At 41.6% G+C, this 25,421-nt stretch overlaps 2 protein-coding genes across 3 annotated transcripts; one reads left to right on the top strand and one right to left on the bottom strand.

Moving 5' to 3' along the window:
* The first annotated feature begins 576 nt into the window (after positions 1-576).
* hgfa (hepatocyte growth factor a) lies at positions 577-19,724 on the top strand. Of its 2 annotated transcripts, none has more exons than XM_067490986.1 (18): positions 577-843; positions 4,245-4,407; positions 4,541-4,653; positions 5,240-5,354; positions 8,617-8,759; positions 8,902-9,022; positions 9,213-9,331; positions 11,351-11,522; positions 11,640-11,791; positions 12,632-12,725; positions 13,847-13,986; positions 15,002-15,034; positions 15,214-15,322; positions 15,407-15,481; positions 16,354-16,491; positions 16,704-16,810; positions 16,921-17,054; positions 17,186-19,724. In XM_067490986.1, exons 1-18 carry the CDS (start codon positions 780-782, stop codon positions 17,360-17,362), a joined length of 2,169 nt encoding a protein of 722 aa, XP_067347087.1. In that variant the 5' UTR covers positions 577-779; the 3' UTR covers positions 17,363-19,724. The 2 variants fall into 2 exon arrangements, with proteins under 2 accessions (XP_067347087.1, XP_067347088.1); XM_067490987.1 differs by having other exon boundaries at positions 583-843; positions 11,658-11,791.
* Positions 19,725-20,844: 1,120 nt separating this feature from the next.
* pax4 (paired box 4) lies at positions 20,845-24,852 on the bottom strand. The gene is made up of 10 exons (XM_067489518.1): positions 24,559-24,852; positions 24,271-24,401; positions 23,920-24,132; positions 23,737-23,818; positions 23,442-23,582; positions 23,254-23,336; positions 23,115-23,178; positions 22,945-23,003; positions 22,705-22,810; positions 20,845-22,309 (listed from the first exon to the last, which is right to left on the bottom strand). The coding sequence occupies exons 1-10, from the start codon at positions 24,590-24,592 to the stop codon at positions 21,987-21,989; spliced, it is 1,236 nt and encodes a 411-aa protein (XP_067345619.1). The 5' UTR covers positions 24,593-24,852; the 3' UTR covers positions 20,845-21,986.
* Between the last annotated feature and the right edge of the window lie 569 nt (positions 24,853-25,421).

Below are 25,421 nucleotides of genomic sequence, written 5' to 3'. Positions count from 1 at the left end.
TAGGTTTGATTGAAGGATTCTTGCTTAAGTCTGCATGCTGAAATGTCTTGTTTGATAAGGGGAAGAAATGTTATTAAAGGGAAGTTGTGTTTGTTACTGTAGACATTTTTTGAAAGCATTTACATTTGGCCATTTGGCAGATGTGTTTATCCAATGTGACTTACAAGGCGAAGGGACAAATGCACAGCAGCAACCGGAAATTCATCGTCTTGCCCAGAGACATTTTGACATGTGGACTGGGGGAACTGGTGATGGAGCCGCTGACCCTGCAGATGATGGACAAACTTCTGTACCACAAGAGCTAACATAAAGTTTTTTTTAATTTTTTTTTAGATGTGGGTTTCTGCAAGCTTTAATATTTACTGAAAAGACACTGTCGGTCTATGGTTGTCTTTGGTTATCCAGAAAATATGTTATTCATTGCTGTTTGTTTGTTTGTTCAGTTTAAAAATATTAACAAAAGAAAAATGTATTGCATGTAATTCCACTGAACTGTCAAATTTAATAATGCCGGCACGTGACGACCTCACAGTTTTATTTTGAAAATACCAGTCGGAAGTTTTGCTGTTTATTCTTCAGGGCTTGACAGCAGTGAGGAGAGACGCTGATAGAGAGGAGCACAAACTCAAGTGAAAAGGGGGTTGAACCAAGGACGAGTGATTTCTTGGAAAAGTGGCATCTGGGTGAGGAAAGCGAGTCTTGTGTTGGTCATCAGCCGCTCTGGACTTTCTACAACAACCGAGGCTTTCGGGTTCTGACCTGCTCCCAAGTTCTGAACCATGAGGATAAACGTATGGATTTACCAAGCTTTGGTGTGTGTAGTGGTCACTATATTGGACACAGGTAAGGGAAGAAGAAGTGATCTGTTGAGGGATGTTGAACATCTGCATATTGACTGCTGGGATTAACATTGGTCTCACATTCAATTTTAATTAGTTTGATTCCTTTTTTTTTTTTTTTTCTGTGCAGCAAAGTGAGAAATATACATGGCAGAAAGTTTGTAAATGACATTGAAGACAAATTAAAAGAAAATTAAGCAAATCCTGAAGACGGCGGGGGGTTGATCCAAATAATTAACCCCTTTCTCACATTTGGAAATTGGGTTTTATCAGTTATTGTTATATAGGCTACCGAGTGCGTCTCTGGGCTAATTATAGAGGTTGACGTGGGGTGACATTAAATGAACTTTGTCACAAGCCCTGTCTTGTATGTTGATTCTGCTCAGGATTTGATGAATTGCTGCGGCAATTCATTGAGGTTGGTGCAAAGAACTTGCTCGAGGCTATTTTTCGAAGATCAGGGAGAGTCAGTTACCAAACATTCAATGACGGTTTTGTACTATTAAACGTTCAATGTGGTAATTGAGCGGCTCATTAAACTGCTCCTCCCTATAGGAACCTATTGATGTCATTGCATGTCGCCCTGTTTCAGTAACGGCCACTAAGCAGGTCCAAAGAACACTTCTCTTGCGCATTATCAGAAAGTTTCCTCCTGCAGAATAAGGATGCGCGCCGTGCCAACCTGTGCCAAAGCGCTTTATTTGAAGTTGGCCACATCTGCTGTTGTTACTGTTGATAATACAGATCGTTGTCATTCTAGTAATAGATACTCTTGCATATTTCAGAGTGACGTAAGCTGGTAAGAGGACGCAGTGCACGTCTTCTTGCAACCTCTGCTCGGGGCGCACAGTGACCATCGGTCGCGTCCGCACCGCTTCTTTGTGAAGCACAGAAGCCCTGGTGGTCGCAGAGACTGTCCCGGCTTACATGCGTTGCTGTCATGTTAGTGAGACAAGCACTGGATTCATGCCACCTCCTCCAGAGCTGCCGACCCTGACCTCTGATCGCCCCCAAGTTGGGGAAAGTAAAACGCGCGCCTGACATTATGACTGTGGGCACTGTGGTATTTTACGTTTAATACTGAGATAGAGAAGGTGTGTGTGTGTCTGTGTGCGGGGGGAACGAGGGAGAGGTGTGTGTGTGTGTGTGTGTGTGTGTGTGTGTGTGTGTGTGTGTGTGTGTGTGTGTGTGTGTGTGTGTGTGTGTGAGAGTGGGTGGAGGGGGGGTAACATCTGGCTTCTGAGCCCAGTTCCACACTGTGCAGCTCTCTGAAGCAGATGTAATGTCTGCTTAATTCCCAGACAGAGACACACCTCTTAACCTGCTACTTTCCTGTTGTTCATACACTCGCCTACTTTTCCTACATTCCCTTCAGACTGATTTGTGGTAATCAATGTTATTTTTGTCAGTGTTAAGCCTCTTGTCCAGCTGGCACTTAAGATCTTTCCTCAAGGGCACCAAAGTGGAAGGTCAGAGTGGTGGTTATTCACCTTTTTCCACCTACAGTGGTCATGCTGAACTAGATATTCCTTCGTGTACCTTATTGCTGTCTCTTCTTGTTAAATCTCATCTCTCTCATTCTTGAGATACCTTTTATTAAAATCTGTAACTTCAACAAATACTTGGGATTGGGAGATAGCAGCAGTCTGAATGCAGGGAGAGGAAGAGACTAAGTGAAATCTAATTGAGCAGCCTGGCCAGACATCAGGGCTGGAACAACACCGTGATGAGTGCCAGATGTGATCCAATGGAGCCTAAACATTAATAACATGTCCTCCCCGAAAACCATTTTCAACCATGAGGAGCCTCTAAACGCTCCAGAGTTTACAATATCCTAAGTACGCACACAACGACTTGTGTCGGAACTTGGCGCAGGAGCGCGTTACTGTAACTCGGTAGCATAAGATTGTCCTGTCATTTTTATCACCCTTGCCCCTAATTATAAACAGAGCAATATTTTAACTAAACTCATAACACATCGTTTCTCTGTCCTCAGGAACTACATTTTCAGCACCGGCTTTTAACATTTTCCAGGGGCTGAGAATTATTTCGATAGAAAATATGGTTTTGTCCTGTTCTTGAACCCACTTGGATCTCCTATAAATTATGTCTGTGCCGTGATAGAATCCTGTACATAAAAATATACATAAAAATGTATTAGTTAGTACAAATGATGAGTGATGGTAAAGCTTATCCAGGAAACAGGGGGTTCTGATTGCATCTTGGTTTGTTCCTAACATATAGATGTGTGTCGACCTTTGTTCCTCAAAATGCAAAGGAAGACAGTGAATGTCACTGTGGCAGCAGGGGTTTTAATAACACTTTCGTGAGCGTTAAGAAGTCATGAAAGCAAGTTATTGCAATGGGTTTCTGTAGGAATCCATTCGATTTATCAACAACAACATAAAACTGTACTATAATAAATCCTATGAAGTAGTAAAACTATAGAAAAAAGATGATTTTTGGCTCTTTGTGAATGCAGTAAAATATGAGCTATGCTTTCATGAGCATCAAATCTCCAACTGCAGCACTGGAGCACATCAGCCTGTTGGACGGACATCATTCTGTTCTCTTGGCCGTCCACATGGTTTAGCGCCCACTCTGCATTTCACAGGCAGCTACCCTGGTTCGACGCACGAGTGCCGAGGGGCATTCGGAGCCGGGCTTTGATGCCGGACACATTTCACAATGGGTTTCTCTGACACATAAACCAGACTGAGACCTCAGTCTGGCCGACACAGCTGACGCAGGATCGGAAGACAAGTTCTCTCTAGTGCTGCAGAACGGCATTGGTTGGAGTTGCACAACGGTGGTTCAACATGATTCAGCGGGGTGAATGCTAAGATGCCAACAAACACTGGGCTCGAATCAAACCGCTGTTGAAAGATGCTTACACAAACACCACGGGGCACCACGTTCAGTGTGGGATAGTGACACAGTGTCATCTTTCTTTCACTTACTCTGTGCCAACACCCTGAAACCAATAGTCAAACCATCGGGAGAAGAAAATTCTCAACCCTCGTACAAGTTTTTTACCATCCTCTGCACCTTAACAGCAGCAGTGCAATGTTTGTTCATGTCTCCCAGTATTTGAGAAATGTTGGCTGATTTGTCAGGGAAGACGAGACAAAGGAATTCCAAATGTTTTCCATGACTTTTTGTTGTTGTTGTATTTTGCCTTCATTTGATAGCTGACAGTGTAGATACAGACAAGAAGTGAGTGAAGACAGAGGTGGTTAGAAATACTGTACGTCGACAACGTACTGTGGCACTATATCATTTAAATCTGGGTTTTATTTACCTCACATTTGTTCACAGCTGATGTCACAGCTCACAGTATCTCAAATGTGAGTTACATCCAGCCCATCTAATCCAATCTAATGGCTGTCTCGCATGTTCTTGCAGGGTGCTGTAGAAGGACTCATCAGTCATTACAAAGGTATGAGAAGACTGAGAACCACATGTTGGTTTGCACAGACTGTCCTCAGTCCCCTTTGGTACGAAACAGCCGGTCGCAGGAGCACTGCGCCCGAAAGTGCAAGAAGGTGAAGAAAAATGTCAACTGCAGGTGAGCTTCATTTTCTTTCTGTGTTTCTCTGCAGCCCAGCACCAGCGTTTTCTCATGGCTCTCTGGTATTTATATATTGTTGTTGTCCATCATTTGTTCATCTCTCAACTACTTCCTGCGTGTGTTTCTGCAGGGCTTTCAACTTTCAAAGGCACAACAGGAAATGCCACTTGCTTCCCTTTGACCGTTTCACCCACGGTGTGCAGAAGCAGGCCAATGTCAACTTTACTTTGTATGAAAAAAAAGGTACAAATGGATTTACACAGGTTACACAGGCGGGTTGTTTGTTGATGATTGCAGGTCGTGCTTCTTGCATCAGCTCCTTGATTTAATTATTATTTTTTTGTTGTTGTTGTTGACACGGTAAAAGCAAACACCCCCTTTCGTGCCCCTGCTGTTTAACCACTCTGTCGGGGAGAGTTGCACGCACAACACGCAGCAGACTTAAGTGAAGTGTAAACAAAAAAAAAATCATTGTTTACAGTCGAGTGCGAAGGCTTTCTTCAGTGCAGCCTGTGGAATCTAGCACTTTAGAATTTACTGCAAAATTTACGGAAACTCCCCCGGTGACATTTAATGAACGTCAGGGAGTTGTCTGATTTAGGAATAACACACAAACTGGGACGCACTTAAACACATGCTGTAAAAAGTCTTATTGACCATACATGGGAAAATATATTCCAGGTGGTCAAGTTAGCGAGCACAAATAAACTTTTAATTGCTTGAACGTTGTATAAATTGGCACAGAAAGAGTACACAGGGAGAGCTTGTATCAAAGTGAGAGCATGAATGGATGTTTTCAAATGCTTTTTATACCTTTGCACATACACAGATTATATAAGGGAGTGTATCATCGGCACCAAGGACAACTACAGAGGGAGGAGGTCTTGGACGAGGTCAAACATCACTTGCCAAGCTTGGTCAGATAATAACATCAATGAGCACACGTGAGTAAGAACGTCAACTAAAAAGTAAATTTTTGTGCTGGAATGAGAGCACTGAAGAAAAATTGCTGCAGATGTTCACTCGTCACCTTAAGATTGCAGTGCCTTGCTCAGCAACACGCCGGTAATTGTTTTTTAGCGAGGCAAAGGTGTTAATCATTCACTTCCTTTTAGCCACATTCCTGCAGATTGGCACCAGCAACCCTTCAAAGCCTGCGTCTCTAATCTTTAGGCTCCTGCCACCTTGCTGGATGCTCCTGCTCTCGTTCTCTGTGTCTGATATTGAACAGGCCCCAGCAGCTGATTTATTGATGTGCAAATCATCCCCTTGCACCTCAGGGGGGGTTAAGGGAAGGTGGAGGCTCAGAGACAGTTGAACGTTTATCCAGAGTTAAGTCAGATTTCTTTCAACACATGCAGGGATGTCCTCCCCGATGAGGTTTTTTTTTTTTTTCATTGCTGCACTGATGACCATCAGGTGTATCCCAAAGATGTTTTTTTTTTTTTCATGGCTATGAGAGAGGCAAAATCAGTGATGTTTGCAAAGATGGTTGTGTGCCAGCATCTCATTAGTGGTGCTCATTAGTTACAAGATGTTTAACTTCAGCGGGGGGGGGGGGGGCGGGGGGGGGGGAGCAGAGTAATAAGAGTTTGAAGAAGTGCAGAGTGAAAAATAGACAGAGGGGAGGTAGAATTAACGAAAGAAAGAAAGCGTACAGATTTATAGACTGAAGTCATGTTCTGTCTGTTGTCCAGCTGAGCTCACAAAGCCACAGACATGCTTAGGGAAAACACAAGTTCAGTGAGCCCCCACAATTAGAACATGTTGCAGTGTTGGTCCCTCTCCTCTGGTCTCTTTTCCTCTCCTGCAGCCCCCAACGCCCCCCACCCCCCTCCAAAAAAACTTCCCTTCCACTTCCAGAAGCTTTGCATTAGTGCTCCTTTGTCATTGTTTATTTGACACGCAGTTCCCGTCCCCTTTCCAGATGGCAAATGTAACGTCCAGCAACATTTGCCCTGGCTTGTCAGCAACTTTTTTAACTTCCACAGGGTCAAAGGGAGCTTTAGGTAAGAGAGATTTAGTGCCACTGCAGGGTTGGCCAACATGGGACTGTCCCGCTGTGTGAGAATTACCACCGTAATGAACCACGCACCATTAGAGGTTCAGGTAACTATTATTTTCATGCCTGACCGATCACCACGGGGCAGGGGTGATTTCTCAGGAGGTTCCCTCCCAGGAGCGGGAATTCCACTTGTTTTCTATATTTAGTGTTTGAACCGATGAAGAAATGGATGAAATAGAAACTCACTATTCATATAAAACTACTAGATAACCTTGGGATCATTTATTTATTGCCAAGGCTGTTATATGTTCATATATTAATAATTTTGATGGAGTCTCAGTGAGCAAAGGTAAAAAATGTTTTCATGCCGATTAAAAATGAAATAAGTGGATTGCTACGGTAAGTGTCTCCTGGCTGTCCCCTAGCTTCATATTTAACAAACAGAAATTATAGTGTCATTGAACCTCTCACATAACTCTCAACAAGAAAGTGATCCAGTGCCTTTGCCAAAATCTCAAACTTCATTTCAGCTCTCCTCAGCAGTTTTCATTTGTCAACTGTCCCACACACTGCTTCCAAAAGACATTATTTACTGTGTGTCTGCAGATTCATAAAGTCCTCGCTCGCTTTGCTTTAATCTCTAAGTACTTAATGCATTTGGATGGTGTAGCACTGAATCATGGATGTATTTGATTCATAGTCATCAGGTGCATGTTTGCTCGACATTTCGCAGCGGTTACTTCAGGTCTAGATTTCATCTTCAGTGATATCCAAAATATCTAGTCGGTCTACAGAGCGAAGCATGTGTGCATAGTGTCTGCCTGAGCTCCGATGGGAATAGACTTTGGCAAGGAGATGAATAACTGGCCAACATCTGTTAGCACAACATCATTATGGCTAACTTGCTCCCATGCCGCGGCCTTTTACAGACTCTCACCAGATGCAGTTTTTTTCTTTTCTTTTTTTCCCCCTTTTTTTGTAAAGTGATCGACCTTGTAATTCCATTTATAAATTAAGCAAACTGTAGTGTGATAGAAATATATTGATGCACACAACAGATGTGAGATTGGAGCTTGGCTGAGTCCAGCTTTTGGGAAAGAACAAGTGTTTCGTTTTAGTTAAACGCCTACGTGAAGCGATGGTGTTAGACTGTTGTGTTTTGACACGTGTAAGGTATCACTCTATGGCTGGACGGTATTCCTCTGTTTCCTGCTTTGTGCTCTGTCTCTTTCGTGCTAAGTTAGATGTCTGAGATTTTGTCTACTTTTGGGTTGAATGATGTTGTGCATTAGTGTAGCAGCCTTGCGTAAGCCCCCGGGCACAGAGGGGAGAGCAGAGCAGACTCCCCTAAGAAAAGAGTCATTGCCTGGGGTAGAGTGTTCAGACAAGCTGCTGAAGGGAGGGTGGACTTTTGGTTGATTTTCCTTTTTCGTTTTTCTTTTCCTGCACGTTTTTTTCTTTTTACGTCATAAGTTGAACACCGAGGTCGTCTCTTTTTTGCTCAATCACTTTTGTTTTTTTCTTATTTAAGCACTTAAGTCAGTCACTTCACTTGTTTCTTTTCATCCTTCCTCCAGGCCCAAAACTCTTTCTCCGGTGTTTCCTCTCCGACTCCCTGGGTGGGAGCGGGAATGTGGTCAGTATGTATCTGTGAGTTGGGGAGGGGGGGGTGCTGACACGCCGGCTTTTCATCATCCTGCTCTGACAGAAGAAATCACACACTGTCCATTTAGGATGTTGATCCCATGCTGCTCCCCATTGTTACGTCCACATATGTGTGGACTAGCCAGGTGCTTTTTCTTACGGCGCTGCGGTCGCTTGTTCACACTCACGTGATGTAGCAGTTGACAGAGAGGGATTAGGTTTAAATGTGCTCAAAGGCTGCCATCAAAGGACCTGCATGGGCTGCTTCAAGTGGTTCGTAGCATTGTTCTGTGCTGTTGATGGTTACTGTGCTGTGACAGAGTCTGGCTGCTTCACACATGCTGGAGCTGGTAGGAATCAGTGAGGCTTTCGTGCAAAAGGTGTAAATCTGGGCCAGAGAAATGTATTGATGACTGTCTCACTGAAGTACAGTTTTTGCTACGATTGTTCATCGCACCATTCAATATGTAGATACTAATTTATGTCCTCCCTAAAATGTATTCATACATCCAAAGTAAAGTTAACACTTCCATTAATGTCTGTCTACTCTCTTGCAGGTTTTATCCTGATAGGTACCCAACACAAGACCTGAGGGACAACTTTTGTCGGAATCCCAACAACGATCCTGGTGGTCCGTGGTGCTACACCACAGACCCCAATGTACGGGCTGAGGAGTGTGGCATACCACAGTGTTCAGAAGGTAAGAACCTTACCCGGCAAGAAAGTTCAGCCCAGAAAATCAAATTGAGGTGATTGAGAATTGAATTTCTATATTAAGTCATGAGTTCCGTTTTCATCCATTAATGTAGAAAAGGTGACGAGTGTTTTTTGTTTCTGGACAGACGTCTGTATGTCGTGTAACGGGGAGGATTACCGTGGCAAAATGGACCATACAAAGAGCGGCAAGGAGTGCCAGAGGTGGGACTCGTCAAGGCCGCACAAACACAACTTCCAGCCCAAAAAGTAAGCTGCAAAAGCTGATAATCACACACTGACTTTTCTTTTCTCACGGACAATGCCAGCACACACCCATGACAGATTTTTAAATAAACAACGCTAATATTAAAGAAAAGCCTCACCTCACCAGTTGTTACTCTTCCTCCTCCCGTTTTTTTTTCTTTCCTTCCTCTGTTGTCGCTGCTTCCTGTCCCAGGTATAAGGACAAAGATTTGAAGGACAACTACTGTCGAAACCCAGATAATCGTCTGCAACCCTGGTGCTACACGATGGATCCCAAAACTCCGTGGGAGTATTGCAACATCACTCAGTGTGGTAAGGGCTTGTGTACAGCACATACTCCAAATCTCAGGCCCCAGAAATGAGAAGGCCAAATTACTGTGATTTATGAGTCTGTAGCTAGTTTTTCTCTAGTACGCTTATGCACAGTGCGCATCACACAGTTAGAAGTCCTGAACACAGCTTGGAGGATGTCTTGCTTTGTTTTTGGACAGACAGACAGACAACTACTAGGAAGTGGTTTGAGTGCACCAGGGGGTTTGTTGTGTAAAGAACTTTGGTGGTTTGGGGGGTACGTGTGGTCAGCTGAGTGAAAAAAACTCCTCTTCTCTCCTGCAGAGTCTCATAAGACTTTTGTTTACCCGACATTGTGTTTAATGTGGTGCTCGGCTTCAAATCCTTCTACCTCAACAAGGAAGAGTAAATAGGTTGTTTGTAAAGGGGAGGGTCCGACTTCAGAGAGGCAGACGTGTTTTCCTGAGACCACTAACAGATGACAACTGGGCTATGAAGTGGTGAATTACAATAGAGGCTACTTATCCAAGATGCCTCATATAGCCAGTGGAAGGTATTATAGTGGTGTGAACAAGGGACAAATTAAGGGAAAAACCAAAACTAAAAACAATCCCATATGCTCCCATGCAGGGCTCATCCCTCCAGAGTTCAGAGGCTTGTGGTAGCCCAACACCTTAGTAAAACCTTTATGTCCCTTAAAGCATCACCAATATCAATTTTATTACCGAAAGGAACTGGTGAATTTTTATTTACATTTTTTTGCACGATTCTTTGTTTTTTACAGAAAGTTCTGTTTGAAATACAAAGTACATCACCTTGCCATGAGTGTCCTCTCGGAAATTAGAATGCATGTTATTTACTGCTCTTTTTACTCTAACTTCTGCAGGCAATCATCAATTGCACTCCTGATGCATTTGATAAGGTACTTTATGTGAGGGAGCTTTTCACAATTTTTTTTCTCATTGCACTTCACTTGTAAGTTGCTTAGATCAACTGAATTTAAAATAAAAATGTAAACTAATGTAACTTCGCTTGAAATACACTCATTTTATATTTGAGACTCTGACAGTGTTGTAATTTAGAGAACATTTGCCTTCAAACAGTACATCATGTAACAGACAAAAGAAAATGAACGGACGTCAGAAAGAGGTCAGACCTTTGACAAGCACATTGAAATATTCCCACATGCACACCCACAGACACACAGAGCATCTTTCTTTTCCTCTCTATCAGACACATACACACATGTACTTTTCAGTACACGTTATGATTTACAGTCAGGGTGGAGCATCTGCATTTGTCCAGATGTGTGTATCCCTCAATGCCTTCCCTCAGAAAGATAAAAACCACTGACCTGTAATACACAATCCGCACAGACACTGGCATGCATTACATCAAGGCAAAGAATCCCTCTTTTCCACTCACCTTCTCATCTCTGCCTGAAAACATTCCCTTTCCTCCTCCATCTTCTCCCATTTCATTTGTCAAAGGCTAAAGAAACAGAGACAGAAATCCAGAGGGGAGAAGTCGCTCCCTGTGCACTGCTATCCCCGCTCTGCTGAAAAGCAGAATTCCATTGGAAGATGTTTGGAATAGTTTTCTGGAGGATAAAGCTGCCCCAGGCAGCCTGGGTTTGATGTGATATCCTATGTTGGGCTGTAATAAACAAATACACCAGTTGCAGAACGGCGATGTTTAATGTTGAGGCAAAGATTTATGCATAAATATGATCAGGCTCCAGCTTTTTTCTTGCAACAATCTATAACGGTGTGTGTTGCCAGCATGTTTAATATCTGCCAATAGTTGTGGAGGTCTCTATAAGAAGAATACACAGAAAGTTTCCTATCGTAGTCGAGATAAGCGGGGAGTGCTACTATTTGATCATCTGTCTCTGGATTAAACATGACACATTTTTCTGGGAATGAACATCTGCCTCCGTCTCTCCCTGTGTCCTTCCTGATTTCATCTTCTTTGAAAGTCATATTTCCGTTGCCTTCCCTCTCATGCTTACACTCCTGTGTCTTTTTCTGTTTTTGCCAGAGTCAGAGCCTAGTGGGGACACAGATGTCAACGTAACGACATCCTGTGTCCAGGGGAAGGGGACGGATTACCGAGGAACAATGAATGTCACTCCAGAGGGTGTGACATGTCAGCGCTGGGACTCTCAGTTCCCCCATAACCACTCATTTCTTCCTCAGAATTTTAAATGCAAGTGAGTAATGCTTGTTACACGGCTCCTTACGGCTCAGATTTAGTTCTCGCTGCTGTGTCAAGGAGATGATGTCTTCATTTATGCCGCTGCTCATCTGCACCATCATTTAAATCGTAGTTTGTGTGTGTGTTACAGAGACCTCCGAGAGAACTACTGCCGTAACCCTGATGGTGCAGATTACCCATGGTGCTTCACCACAGACCCTATTCAGAGGAGAGCCAACTGCACCCACATCCCCAGGTGTGATGCTGATGCCACACAAAAAATAGGTAAACTTTTTGTACAACTTCAATGTTAAAGGGACAGTGACACCCATGCACCCATTCATTTTCTTCTCATTTCTTTTTTTACCTTTAGGTTTTTGTAAGGATTTAACTAACGAGAATGTTATCTAGTGAACTTCTTAATGCAGCTGCCACCACACAGACATGAGTTTGAAATTGATCTTCTCATCTCAGTCTCATCAAGAAAGCGAATAAGTGGATTGCACAAAACATTCCAAACTATTCCAAAGACTTTAGTAGGTGCCACACTTCAAAAGGTTGGCAGGCATCTTGCAAATTACTACATTCTGTAGGTTATTTCAGGAATAATATTATTGAAACGCAGAACTACAAATGCTTGAAAAGACATGTCATGTGCAAAGTGGAATTACACAGACACTCCCCATAATTACTCCCGTAGGACTGGGCCACTTGGCAGTGTGCTGCCCAATGAATTCCATTTCATGGAGGAACAAAAACATCAGAGTTTGGCAATAGTGCTCGCTGTCATTTCCCATGTTTCTCTGTTTTACATTTCAGAAGACCACACATGTCAAAATGCAGCCCGTCAATTACTTTCTATAATCCCTCTTCTCATTCTGTTTAAGAGCAGACATCGTAAGTTTCACATTTCCCTTTAAGTTGGAGAAGCACCATTTAGACAGAGGCCCACCGATATCAAATTGATCCAAACCGCAAGGAGAAACTTAATTATGTTATGCTTGCATCAGTAAGAAAGGAAGGCACCACCCAAATCAGTTTTACCCATTTACTGATTGCATTTAGGTGCTGGATTGTGTAATTTCTAAACGTGGGCTAAAGTAACTCCATCTTCTACTCCCTCAGAGTGTTATGAGGACATAGGAGAGACGTACCGTGGCACGTTATCCATAACTCGATCGGGCATTCCCTGTGCAGACTGGGCCCATCACATAAACAGGTAACAAAGTCATTTAAATCTCCTGCTAAGTGGAAATGTTTCCTTCCTAGAGAGAGTGACGCTCTTTTCACTTCACTTGATAATTGAGTGTTTGTTGACAACTTAGCTCCCATTGCCTTGTGAAAACCCCTCTCATATGAATCGAGCTAAGGAGCGAAAACAAACAGCCAGAGGAAATCGGGGGGTTCCTCAGGGGTCAGTACCGAGCCCAATTATTATTCATCTAACTGACGAGAGGAAACCCTGGGATGCTCTCCAAGTGACCCATCCTGACGTAGAGGTTGCCCACTGCCAGAATCGGGCTGTTGGAATTACTTAATTTACAGGAATTTTAAAAGCCAAAATTGCACAGACAGATGGACATGTTCCAGAGCCGACCCCTGACCCAAGGAAGTGCTTTCTGAGAAAAGTAGATCAAAGCCAATCAGCTCCCTCGCGCAGACTGCAGCCAGGGAGTCTACCCCAGTCGAGGTCAAAGGTCATCCCAGGAGAAGCTGCTGAGAGCCACAGCTTGTTTAACATTCTCTGGGGAAGTGGAATTATCTTCACCACCTGACAAATTGTTACCCATCGCTTAGCATTATTGCTGCACGTGTGTCCCGAGTCTTACCTACTGTAGTAATTGCTTTTCAGGGATGTTTTGGATATCTGAGAAGATTACTTACAATTCTTGCAGAGCCAAGTGGAACACTCCAAAAAGGCACATGATTAGAGGTGAATTCCTATAAATCGGGAGCACAACCAAATCATTCCATGGAGGATGTGGCTCCTGCTGGTCTGAGCCCTGCTAAACGCTTAGAGTGCATACTTTCAAACTCCCATGAGCACTCTTCACAAAACTCTGTGTTTCCTTCTATGGCCTCTGTGCAGCAAATTCAGAGGATTCATTGCACTATAGGAAAGCCAGAATCAGACTTTCCAGGCATACCACGTCCCTAACAGTGTGTATGTACGGTATGTGCGTGACAGTGCACGTGTAACTCCACGTATGCCGGTGCTTGTGTATTTTTAGAGTGTGAGAGTGTGCGTGAATCTTCATGAGACACGACCTAGTGTTAGTTCTCATACTCTGTGCAAAATAACAAACACAATATGAGAATCTGTATTTGTGTGTTTTACAGTGGGGATTCTCACTCTACAGTGTCCCATGTAGGGCTGGAGAACAACTACTGCCGGAACCCAGACCGGGATAAGCATGGCCCCTGGTGTTACACCAATCCAAATAACCGCCTGGCCTGGGACTACTGCAAACTGAAGCACTGTGAGTGGCTTAAATAACTTTGTCTTCTCTAATGTCCATCTGTTTGTTCTGTCAGCCATAAATATTTGTAGACCCCGTGGTTCAGGACAGTAGAAATTCTGTGAACGATACAGTAGGTTTAGTGATCTTTTTTTAGCAGACCCTTAGATGAGTAGTTCAGTACCCTCACATTACTTGTTGAGAGTTCGGTAAAGTGATACCACTCTCATGTACAGTATGTGCAGTAGATACTCTATGTTCTTGTGCAGAGTCGCATGTTCAATTCCAGCTGTGAGAGTTCAGTTCTACTGTGAGATGGTATATTTCATCAGAGTTGTTGTTGACCTCTTTAATCTTGGAGCCACACATATATTACATAGACAAGTACTGTATGTGGACACTGCCAGTCATATCCCAGCTGACTGTCTTTGTACACATTGTCCAAAAAAAAGAAACTAGTAGAAGTCTGTCTTGGTGTTTGGGCACAGTACAATAAAATAACACAAGTGAGTAAGCTTTTCAGCATTCATTTAACTTTAACAAAAATGTCTTAACTGTTTTTATACAGCTTGCCATGTGGCTTATGTAATCTGTTAGCTCGCTGTGGTTTTGTCCAATTGGCAGAGGATACGTGATGCTTAAACAGCAAACAGATGCAGGTCTTTGCTGCCATCATTTTATTTGAGAAATACACTCAAGTGGCTTGACCCAACATTTTCTTTGGCTGCTTTCATTTGGGTTTCATTGAAGAGCCTCTCTCAAATGGTCGCACATTCATTTCCATAATATAAAACATGTCCTCCGTGAAGTTTTTGAGGTCTTGAGCAAATTTACTTGCTGTTGCTGCCGACTGCTAAAGTCTCCAGCAAAGATTCCGATTCAGATAAGTCTTTATTATGTATAGAATGGTGTCTTTATAAATGGGGTTTCATGCTTTGCGGGTCAGCGTGCAGTCAGTGGTCAGATTTTCACTACATTACTCGTGCTGCTGTGCAGTTTGTTCTTTCTTACTGTTGCCTTTTTTTACATCCATCAGGTGAATCAGCTACAGTGGCTCCTCAACAAAATGGTGAGTATCATATTCATACTCTCATCTCATTCCATTTCATTTTTACTCTTCATATTAGATCCTGTTGTCATGCACCAAACTCAACAATCGTATTTTATGGTTGCCTTTTTTGCCCGTTTTTGAAATGTAAATAGTACATCTATCTAATTTACCTTTTCACAAACTTTTTTCTTGTTTAGCTGTAACCAAACCCAAGATTTCATGCTTTGTACACATCAACACACGGATAGTTGGAGGACACCAAGTGAGAGGCACAGACGGCAGCTGGGTTGTAAGCATCCAAAGAGAGTAAGTCATCCTACATCTGTGTAATTTGTCCTGTTTTATGTCTGTTTACTCACTAGTGACAAGTGTCTTCTCAAATGATCTTAGGAAAGTTCATTTGTGTGGTGGCTCTCTCATCAGAGAAGACTGGGTTTTGACAGACCAACAGTGTTTCACCTCTTGGTAATGGTCCACTTCCTCCTTCTAATTTCCTTTATTCTTCGTCACTAAATCATTTTCACATTTACCACTTCCCTATCTTCTCCGTTTACATACAGTATGTTTCCAACAAGCTTCTTTCGCTGGGTCTATCAAATATAGTTTAAAGTGAAGATGCAGGTTGTATTGTCTTAAGTGAGAGTTACTTACTCTGAGACAGGCCTGACCTAAGACATAGAACCAAGTATTTCGACTGGAGATCTGTTTAACATCTATAATTGTTTATGTTTGAGCCACTTATATAATTTACATTCAGTATCTCTGTCAAATGCAGAAGTGGCTTTAATAAAAACCTCCCTGTCGGCCTCCCTGAAATAAGTGAAGTAGCCTACATGCAGAGCAGCAGCTTTTAGCTGATATTTTGAAGTGCAGTGTCTACGTGATGCTGATACGTGACTTTTTTTGGCTTGCTAGTTGCCAGTAGACTGCCCACGTGCTGTACAATCACACAATAATGTCTCTTTGTGGATTGCTCATCAAGTAGTTTGATCATCAGATCACTTAAGTTTTTCTTTGGCAGTCAACAGCCCAAGGCATAGAGCGGGTACAAAGGTTTGCATTCTCTTATTTTGAAATGGCAAGAAAAAAGAGTAAAACAAAAACATTTCATTCATAAGCATAATATTTGAAGCAGAAATTAATAAAGTTATTTTGAATTTATTTATCAAGGAAAAAAGTTTGCACTAATATTGTTGTTGATATTTTCTGTAACTTTATTTATAAACTTTTTGACAATTTCTGATAAAAACTCCATTTCAAAATAAGGGATGCAAACTTTTGTGCCCACCTGTAAATACTGCAGGTGTCTGGCTTACACTGCTCCCTGCTGTTATCAGTGTTCCAGATCTCAAAGATTACAGCGTGCAAGTTGGTCTACGCCACCTCAATGAGTCATCAAGCCACCCAAGACTGCATATCTCTCGCCTGATCTGCGGCCCTGAGGGGTCTAACTTGGTTATGCTGAAACTAGCAGAGTAAGTTCACATCCACCTGCAAGGTTTCTGCAAATGCTTAACAACTTAATATTTGGGAAAAAAATGTGTTGTATAAAACACCATTTGGATATCTTTTGCCTACTAAATGCATGAAACAAATGCAAAAAAATATTTTTAGTTGTTCTACCAATTTTACAATGATCCCTCACTGTTTCACTGAGTATAACTATATGTAATTATGTTTGTTCTAGTCCTGCCCCTGTGTCTGAGGGTGCTTCCACTATTCATCTTCCAGTAAAAGAGTGTCAAATCACAGAAGGCACCAACTGCACCATGTATGGATGGGGGGAAACCAAAAGTACTGCCTTCTTTCACCAATATGCAATGGCACACTCCATTTAACCTGTTATTCAAACAAAATGAACATGTGCAACACCTAACAAGCCTGTTGTGTTCTTCCCTGTGCAGATACAGGGCGGGATGAGGCACTGAACACTGTAACCATGCCCATGGTCAACAATGACATGTGCTCACAAATCAAGGGGGACGCTGGGGAGAGCAGAATATGTGCCGGTGGCAACAGAGGAGAGGGCGTATGTGATGTAAGGGCCACAGATCAGTGCATGAAACAGACACATGAAAGTGCATTTGTTTGTATCAGTGCATGATTCATTCCAACTGTGTGACCATGTGCTTTCTTACTGATGGGTCGTTCTATATGTCATTAATGCAGAAAGATTATGGTGGTCCACTGGTTTGCCAGGAACACGAGCGCAAAGTCATTGTCGGCGTGAGCATACAAAGGACAAAATGTGCCTCATCGCAGCCTGCGCTTTTTGTTAACGTTGCTTTCTACTCCGAGTGGATATATAAAGTGTTCAAATTTTACCCCAGTGTGGAGAGGAACTAAAAATGCTGTAGTGTGAATCTCAGCTCCACACAGGACTGTACCACAGCCTTCGAGATGAGAAACCTGCTTTGTGCCAGAAAATTCCAAGACCTCTCCAGCATGGACCACCGGGGAGAAATGAGCAAAGACACCTTATGGAAACTGGCCAATTTGCTATTTCGTGGCTGAATTTATCATTTTACGGAGAGGACAGAAAATAGTGATTGAAGACTGGATATCCAGGTTGTCAACCTTTAGATCGCTTTCACAACCAAAGTCTTGGGCACATCAGAGGATGTTAATTACATGACATGTTCAGACGTTCTGAAGCCATGCAAACAAAGAAGACCAGACTGGCACTTCTGACTCAGTATTATCGCCTGGAATATACTTGAATATGAACAGGACCCAGTTCTCTTGTGGTTACTACTTGACTGGGATTTGTTTGTGTTGAGCTGGACTGCGAAACATGACTTCCAACATGAGTACTGTGGATGTGCAGAAGTGATGTTCCATAATGCCAACATATGTACTTATCTGGTTATAAGTTTTTAGATGGATTCCAAAAATCAAAGCAAATAAAAATATCAACCAAAAAAAAACAAAAAACCGATAGGTATATTAAAAAGATGGTGTGTTATTGAAAACCTAATTTTAGGAAGCACAGATGGTCAATGTCCCAAAGAGAAAATATTGGTAATATTGAGAGTATTGATCAGTGTGTAAATCTACCTTCAGCCTTGGCAAAGCATGCAGTTCTAGTTTCATGCAGTAGCTGGGCTACACCTTCCCCAGTTAGCTGTAACTGTTGCTATGAGAAGGTCTAAGCAGGACTGAGAGAACTGCTCCAAATCTTTTGCTTAAATTTGTAGCATTAGAGAGAGGAGAGTCATGCCAAATATAATATGGCTATTTGGTCTCCAGTTAGGAGGGAACTGTGGCCCCTGGCGGGCTGTGTGTGGTCAGTAGGATATTTTGCTTTACTTTATACTTTTTTTGTTTGTTCATGGCAAGTGACTCCTTGTGTACATAACAGCTGATTTATTGCGTATGTTTCTGCCGTGCTGTACGATTTTATAGGTCTTATAGATCTGGAATATTTTTGGTTCGCTTATTAATGTCAGATTGGCTTCTTCATGCTTCAGATTATGTTTAATATTTAAAGAGAGTTGTAGCTTGTAAATATTACTGAGTTATATTTATTTTTTTGCCAGGAGAATATGTTGCAGACAAATCCAGCTATGGGATTGTTGAGCGAAGAGTTTGTTTCCCAGGGTTGAAGTTAAACTACCGTAAAACAACATACACAGACAGTATGTCTTAGACACCCATCAGCCAACATTAGTATCACTGGGTGGTATTAAAACTGTGGCTGATTTGTCTGAGTTACTGTTAAAGGCTTTTTGTTAAACTACATAAAACACGGATTTACAAATTAAACGTAAATTCAAGTTAAAGTTGAGTCACCTTTGTTAATCACTAAGAAACAAACCTAACTATATCACATGCTAAATGAGCACTTATATATTAGGAATGTGAATGAGCTTATTAAACATCACATCAACATTTTCTGATTCATATTTGGCCCCCAGCGGGTTCGCGCCCAGGCCGGTCGTGGCCTTTCTGTGTGGAGTTTGCATGATCTTCCCGTGCTTGCGTGGGTTTCCTCCAAATACTCCAGTTTCCTCCCACAGTCCAAAAACAAGCATGTTACGCTGATTGGTGAATCTAAAATTGCCCGCAGGTGTGAACTAGGTTTAAATGTTTGTCTGTCTGTGTATGTCTCTCTGTGGCCCTGCGATAGACTGGCGACCTCTCCAGGGTGTACAGCTGGGATAGACTGCAGCAACCCCCCGAACCAAATAGGATAAGCAGTGACAGATAATGGATATTTGGACCCCTAGTGGCCCCCTGTGATCCCCATTCATTAGCAGCAGCTTAAGTATCATCGTAGTCTCCCTTGTGCTTCAGGATGAACGATGATCCTCTTTGCACAGGTTACAACTAAGGTGAAAGTGTATATATGAAGCAGTAATTTAAACGAAGAAAACTTCACGAAAAGAAGTTTCAAATGGCAAATACTCTTAGTTATATGATAAATCATATTGTTGTAATGAAATGTGATCAGTTTTCTTGCCGACCATAGTCTCACGGCATTGAAACTTTTATTTAATTAACGGTCTGTAAATACCCTTGTGCATTCTGTAAATTGCAAAGTGTAATTTTTGTAAGTATTTTTACTTCATGATCAATCTGTTTATATTTGTATAATATAAACTTTATAACAGCTGCTATTTTGTGTCAGTGAGGGCTTTTTTATTCTATGACCTTTTCTGAATTTTGTAGCCCCTGTATTATTTCTATTTTAATAAAGAACTTTGACAAATTACTACCGCTGTTCCCTTAACTTCACATTTTCCTTGTGCAATATGTCGTAAGGAATACGCCAGCAACACACACTCAGAATGTGTTTACTCGATTTTTGGCAGTTTACTCCCTGTGTCACTTGGAGCAACAGAATGTAGTGCATGATAAATATGCTTAAGTGGCTGAAAGCATCAGTGGTCATCCATACAACCACTGAAAGAGATAAATAATAATGTGTTAAGAAACATTTGGATAACAAATTTGGATATCTCAGGCATAAGTAATATACAGTTGAACTTGGATGAGTTTTCAGCAACTCTGATACTTTTTGGTTGCTCAATATGAGATAAGATATACCAAATGTTCCAAATGTAAGATTAATTACTGTGTCTAATAATCATATTTAAGTAAAAAAAAAAAAAAAAAATCACATGGGAAGGTTTTTAAGAACTAGTGGTGCACAAATCTTTCTTAATTGAAAAACGTAATACCCCAATGTGAAAATACACCGTTAAAATGAAAAGCGCTATATTCAAAAAGTCATCTTTGTAAGTATTATCATCAAACTTTACTCAAAGTATCTATGTGACGAGTACTTGTTCCGCAGAAAATCCCTGCTGTGACTGAAATATTTTTAGTAGATTAGTAGATTCGTAATACTGATGTATGAATCCTTAAACAGCATTTTACTGCTGTAGCTGATAAACATGGAGCCGGTTTAAGTGCTTCTTAGAGGTAGTTTGGTCCAATGGTTCCCATCTTAAGGTCTGGCCCTTACAAAGGCTCACAAGGCAAATTTAAAGGGGCTATGATATGATTAATGGGGTAGAAGGAGAAGAAAAAAGTATTTTTGTCATGTTTTTTCCTAAACTTTGTTTTTGGCAAAATATTGTTTTGCTTTGACTCCTGAACAATTATGAAATTATGTGAAGAGTTTAGAAAAATAATCCATCAAAATGAAAGTGGAACACAAACAGTTTGCAGCATTGGGACACGGGGCCTCAATTATACGTGGCCTAAAAGCCAAATGGGTCACTGGTTTAACATGGACACAATCGATTTGAATGGATTGTATATTATAAATCAAAACTTTTTTAATGTAAAATTGTAATCCATAAAAACTAGTATACAGTTGCCAAATAATTTTAGACACGGTAACAATGGGAATATTTAGCATGAAGTACAGTATAAAGCGGCATTTCTTCAAAAGCTTCACTATTGATTTACATGACAAGCGGACGCATGACATGCTGTCATATGGAGATATAATTTACCTATCTGGCTTAAATTCCAACAAGCCATTTTACCAGTACGCCACTTCCATGCTGCTGACCAAGCTGTTTGCCTTCTGCTCCCAATCTTTCCCCTCCGGTGACCAATTATCAAGAAACTCAGAGTCTTACCATCTCCACACTGCAGTAAAGGGATATAAAGGAACTCAATGCCTCTGCCCTGTTGCAGTCATAAAAACTAATACCGAGCAGAGCAGATATCAGGTCATGTTTAGACTTTTTGAAGCTATGCTTTTATAGATTTTCCCACTCGCCATCCCTGGAAAGAAATCTTGGAAGAGCGCCTAAACCTCCTTCCGCACAAACAGCAGGCCCAAGACTATAAAAAAAAGATAACATCCATATTATCCAGTGGTAACCTTAAATGATCCATGCAGTTATGATTTATGTCTCAGGGCATATCACTGATGAGCATCCAGTTAAAGCTATGATCTTATATGCAAAACAAATTGATAATATAATAGTCCCTGTCAGCACTAATTCCACCCTCTGAAGTGTGCGTCTTTTCAAGCAGAACCTGTTTATTAGATCCATCACACCTTGGCATGTAACACTTTATTTCCTGGAGACAAGTCAATAAAACGAATTACAGCTCCTTAAAAAAGTCTTACCATCTCATGTGTTCAGCTTAATTCACTGCTTTATGACTTATAAAGTTGCCTTAACTTTGCCTTTTCAAACTGTCTGTTTGCTGATTCATTAAAGATCTGCGGGGATTGTGTGATGTAACCATCAATAATTGCAAGAATTTAAAATGATACTTTGCTAATGACATTTCAATAGTGCAGATTCAAAGTGATTTGTAAAGCTGGTGTGCATATGATGAAATTGAGGGTAAAGGACAAGATTTTAACTCCTGTCATATGTCGCACTCTGCTGGTCAGAACGGGTCCCTACAGCCCAGAAATGGAGCTGGTTGTTGTAATTGATCAAATGAGGACCCTGAATGTAAAACATACTGAATAATGTCAGACATGGGGTCTCACTCAGTCTAGGCAGTGATGTGGATTCACATCCCAGGGCTGATGGGCAAACAGAAAACTTTCATCTGTCTGACGCTGGCTCCAAGCAAAGGCAATTCCCTGCTGGTTCCAGCACTGAGACACATGACAGTCAGTTCTTATGGTCTCACTTCCCAAAGGGAGGGATGTCCTTGTGTCTGTAGGATGATGAACCAGTGGAAAAGTGAATCTATTAATGTGCAGATCTAGGGTAGTCTTGTCTGCATTCTGGGTCACCACATTATTGGGCTGGTGGATGAATAAGGGTGACATTGAGATGGATGCCAGATGTTGAGGATTCCTCAAACCTGTGCATTAAAGGAATACATTAGTTCGTTTTAACTTGGTACACATGAAATCAAGCTGCAGCTCCAGTATTTGCAAAAGAGCAACATTCAGAAGTGTGAAAAGGAATAGGACAGGGCTAAACAGTGACGTGAACCAAAAACCGACAAAAAATGACCAAAAACAGATATAAAACAGGCTAAAATATACATCTAATGACTAAAAGCAAATATCACATGACCAAAACAAACAAACAGACACAAAACCTCAGAAATCAAATATAAAATGACCACAAACACATTCAAAAGGACCAAAACAAAGTGTGTTTATGGATTCATTTTTATCATACTGCGTCCATGAAAAGTCCCAAATTTATAAACTCGACATCATTAAACAATGCATTTTAGAACCAACTTACCAGCTTCTGTTGGGAAAATGTAGCTATTTGGCAACTTCCGGGCAACTGTGTTGTATGAAGAGGACACATCTGAGTGGTCGCTGTAGACTCTCGACTCTCCCGTTGCCTTCAAATCAACACAAACACAGTCCACCTGTGACTCTACAGTTTATTTCTGTCGTCTGTGAGAAACCAGAAGCCACAGGTTTTGAATGGTATTACAGGCACTAAACAAGCAGTGCTGCTGAATCTACACTGTACCTGTGCATACGCGAAGCTGTGTGGCATTGTTGGATTCACGTCTCTGTGCTGTTCTGCTGCTGCAAAGGAGAAATGCACTTTGTCACAGGACTTTAGTGCTATGCATAATCTTTCCAGGCCTTGTCATGCACAATCACATCCAATGAGTACATGCTCAAACACACACTTACTCTGTGTGCTACTCCTCTGTTTGGTTTCCCTCCTCCACTTGGCTCGTCTGTTCGAAAACCAGACCTTTGGGAGACAGACAATAATGTAAGTGTAGAAGAAAGATGGAATATGTGATTGACAAAACAAGTGAGATTCTACCTTGATGGTGTCCTCAGGAAGTTTGATTTCAGTAGACAGCTTCTCTCTCGTGTACATATCTGCATACTGGCTGTGAGAAAATTCTGATTTGGGGAGATAGAAACGTGTGTTCAGCTGTTTTTCTGATTGGAGAAATGTAACATTGTCGTACTTTGTGAAAAGCACGGACAGGGAAGATTTGACGTCACCTTGCTCTAGTGCTCTGCTCTGCTCTGGGCTGAAAGTGGTGCGGTTTCTGTACTGGACGCTTTTAGGTTTCTGGTCTTTACTGCTCACTGTCTCGAACATCTTTTTATCATTCACTTCTTCATGAATCAGAGAATCAAAACCTGCAAATGATGAGTGCATACATTTAACATCACCTTGTTAGACAATCATGTCATGATGGAAATTCAACAGGCTTAGGTTACATTTTTGGAAAATGGGCCTTGTAGTGATGATCACTTTGAGGTCACACTTATTTTCTGCGTTTCAGTCACTCACCCTGCTCACTTCTGATGTGCGCGTTCAACTCCATGCACATCGGTCCTTGGATCTTTCTTAAAATCCGGTTTATAGACGACACCTTGCAGGACACATTATGGCAAACGCGTGTTAAATGGCTTGGATCTTTTTTTTTCTTTCTTGGTTACATGAAACCAAAGGTAGAACTTCCGTCTCACTTACGCTGGGCACTTTTGAGCTGCACGTCCGTGCTGCTGCCAGACGCTTTCGAATTTCCCAGGCGAAAATTGTCGGGTTTTCCCTTTTGCACTTGATTATGGTGGCGATGACACCGGTGGTCAGGAGTCGGGGTCGACTGCCTCCAATGGTTTTGGGCTCCAGGAGGCCTGTGCAGCGGTAACGGCTCAGGATCTTACTGACGCACCCGTTGGACACCTGAAATACACAATGGTGTTTCCACATTCTCCAATCCTGAACATATAAGCGAGGTTTACTCTTGATTCATGGAAACCACATTTTGATCTAAATATGGATTTCCATTGTGCCAAAAGTTTGCAAAAGAGTTATGCGTACCCGAAGTATCCTTGATATCTGGCTTGGACGGACCCCCTCCGAGGCCAGTTCAATCATTTTCCTTCTCTTGGATTCTGGGAGAGGTCTGCCATTGAGAAAAATCCCTCCTAGCTGGTTGATACTTCCACCACCTTTTCATTGGGACAGTTTATACTGTTCATTTGCCTTTAAATAATGAACTCACTGAAAAAAGGCTGGATTATTGCACAACAAAGCCCAATCAGGTGGCTTAATAGTCTTAAAGTCAATTTAACTCATTAACTTGAATAATAAAAACGTATTTATCACCTTTATTTTGAAGATCGATATTTGTTCCGCACATTCCCGTTAGCTCCCAGCCTTGATGATGACAGGGATTACTAAAGGAAAATTCGTAGTGTGAAAATGTGCCCAAGAAAAAACAAAAACAACCTCCAAGCAAAAAAAAAAAAAAAAAAAAAGTCCGAGTAACTCCGAGTACCTCTGGTGAACGACTATGAGGGGAATCACGCCCCAGCAGAAATTTATAGGCCTGCGGACCTCAACATGACGTGGTGGCCTGATGCCAGAAGTGTCAACACTGAATGGACTCGTCATAAATTTAAAATAGGATCCAGATCGGTAGGTCTATGCTGCCAAGATGTCTTCACAAACCAGAAGTGTTCTGGTTTTCATTGCGCTTATATTTGTCAGAAGATTTTTTTGATAGCATTTTGATTAGATTATCATTATTATTAGCGACACATTGTAGATGGTAAACTGATTAAGTCTTTATTTAGAAAGTAAATGTAATAAGTCCAGCGTGGGACTTCCTCCCATTCTGAGCACCTTTAAAGTAGAAATAACAGAGTGTGAGTTACAAAGAACGCGCTGCCCACATTTATTTCATCAACTCAGCCAAATAATACACCAGTTATCAAGAATGTAAAATATTATCTTCGGGCCGTCTTGTTCTGATGACATATTCTGGTGACACATGACAGTGTTTGCTGTAACTAAAAGTAGAATGATGTCACCAGACCAAAGGCTACTACTAGCTTTTTTCCAAATTTCCTCTGCGCCATTAACAAATATTCCCACTTCTGGGTGTTTTTAAATCGTGTTCTTGTGTTGACATTTTCTGTGTACTGCTGTAATCAGACAGTCAACGTGTTCATAGACTATTTCAGTTT

Source organism: Channa argus, chromosome 21 (genome assembly GCF_033026475.1).
Source record: "Channa argus isolate prfri chromosome 21, Channa argus male v1.0, whole genome shotgun sequence".
Lineage (NCBI taxonomy): Eukaryota > Metazoa > Chordata > Actinopteri > Anabantiformes > Channidae > Channa > Channa argus.
Note: the sequence above shows the minus strand (reverse complement) of the source record. Positions and strands in the feature narration are given on the sequence as shown.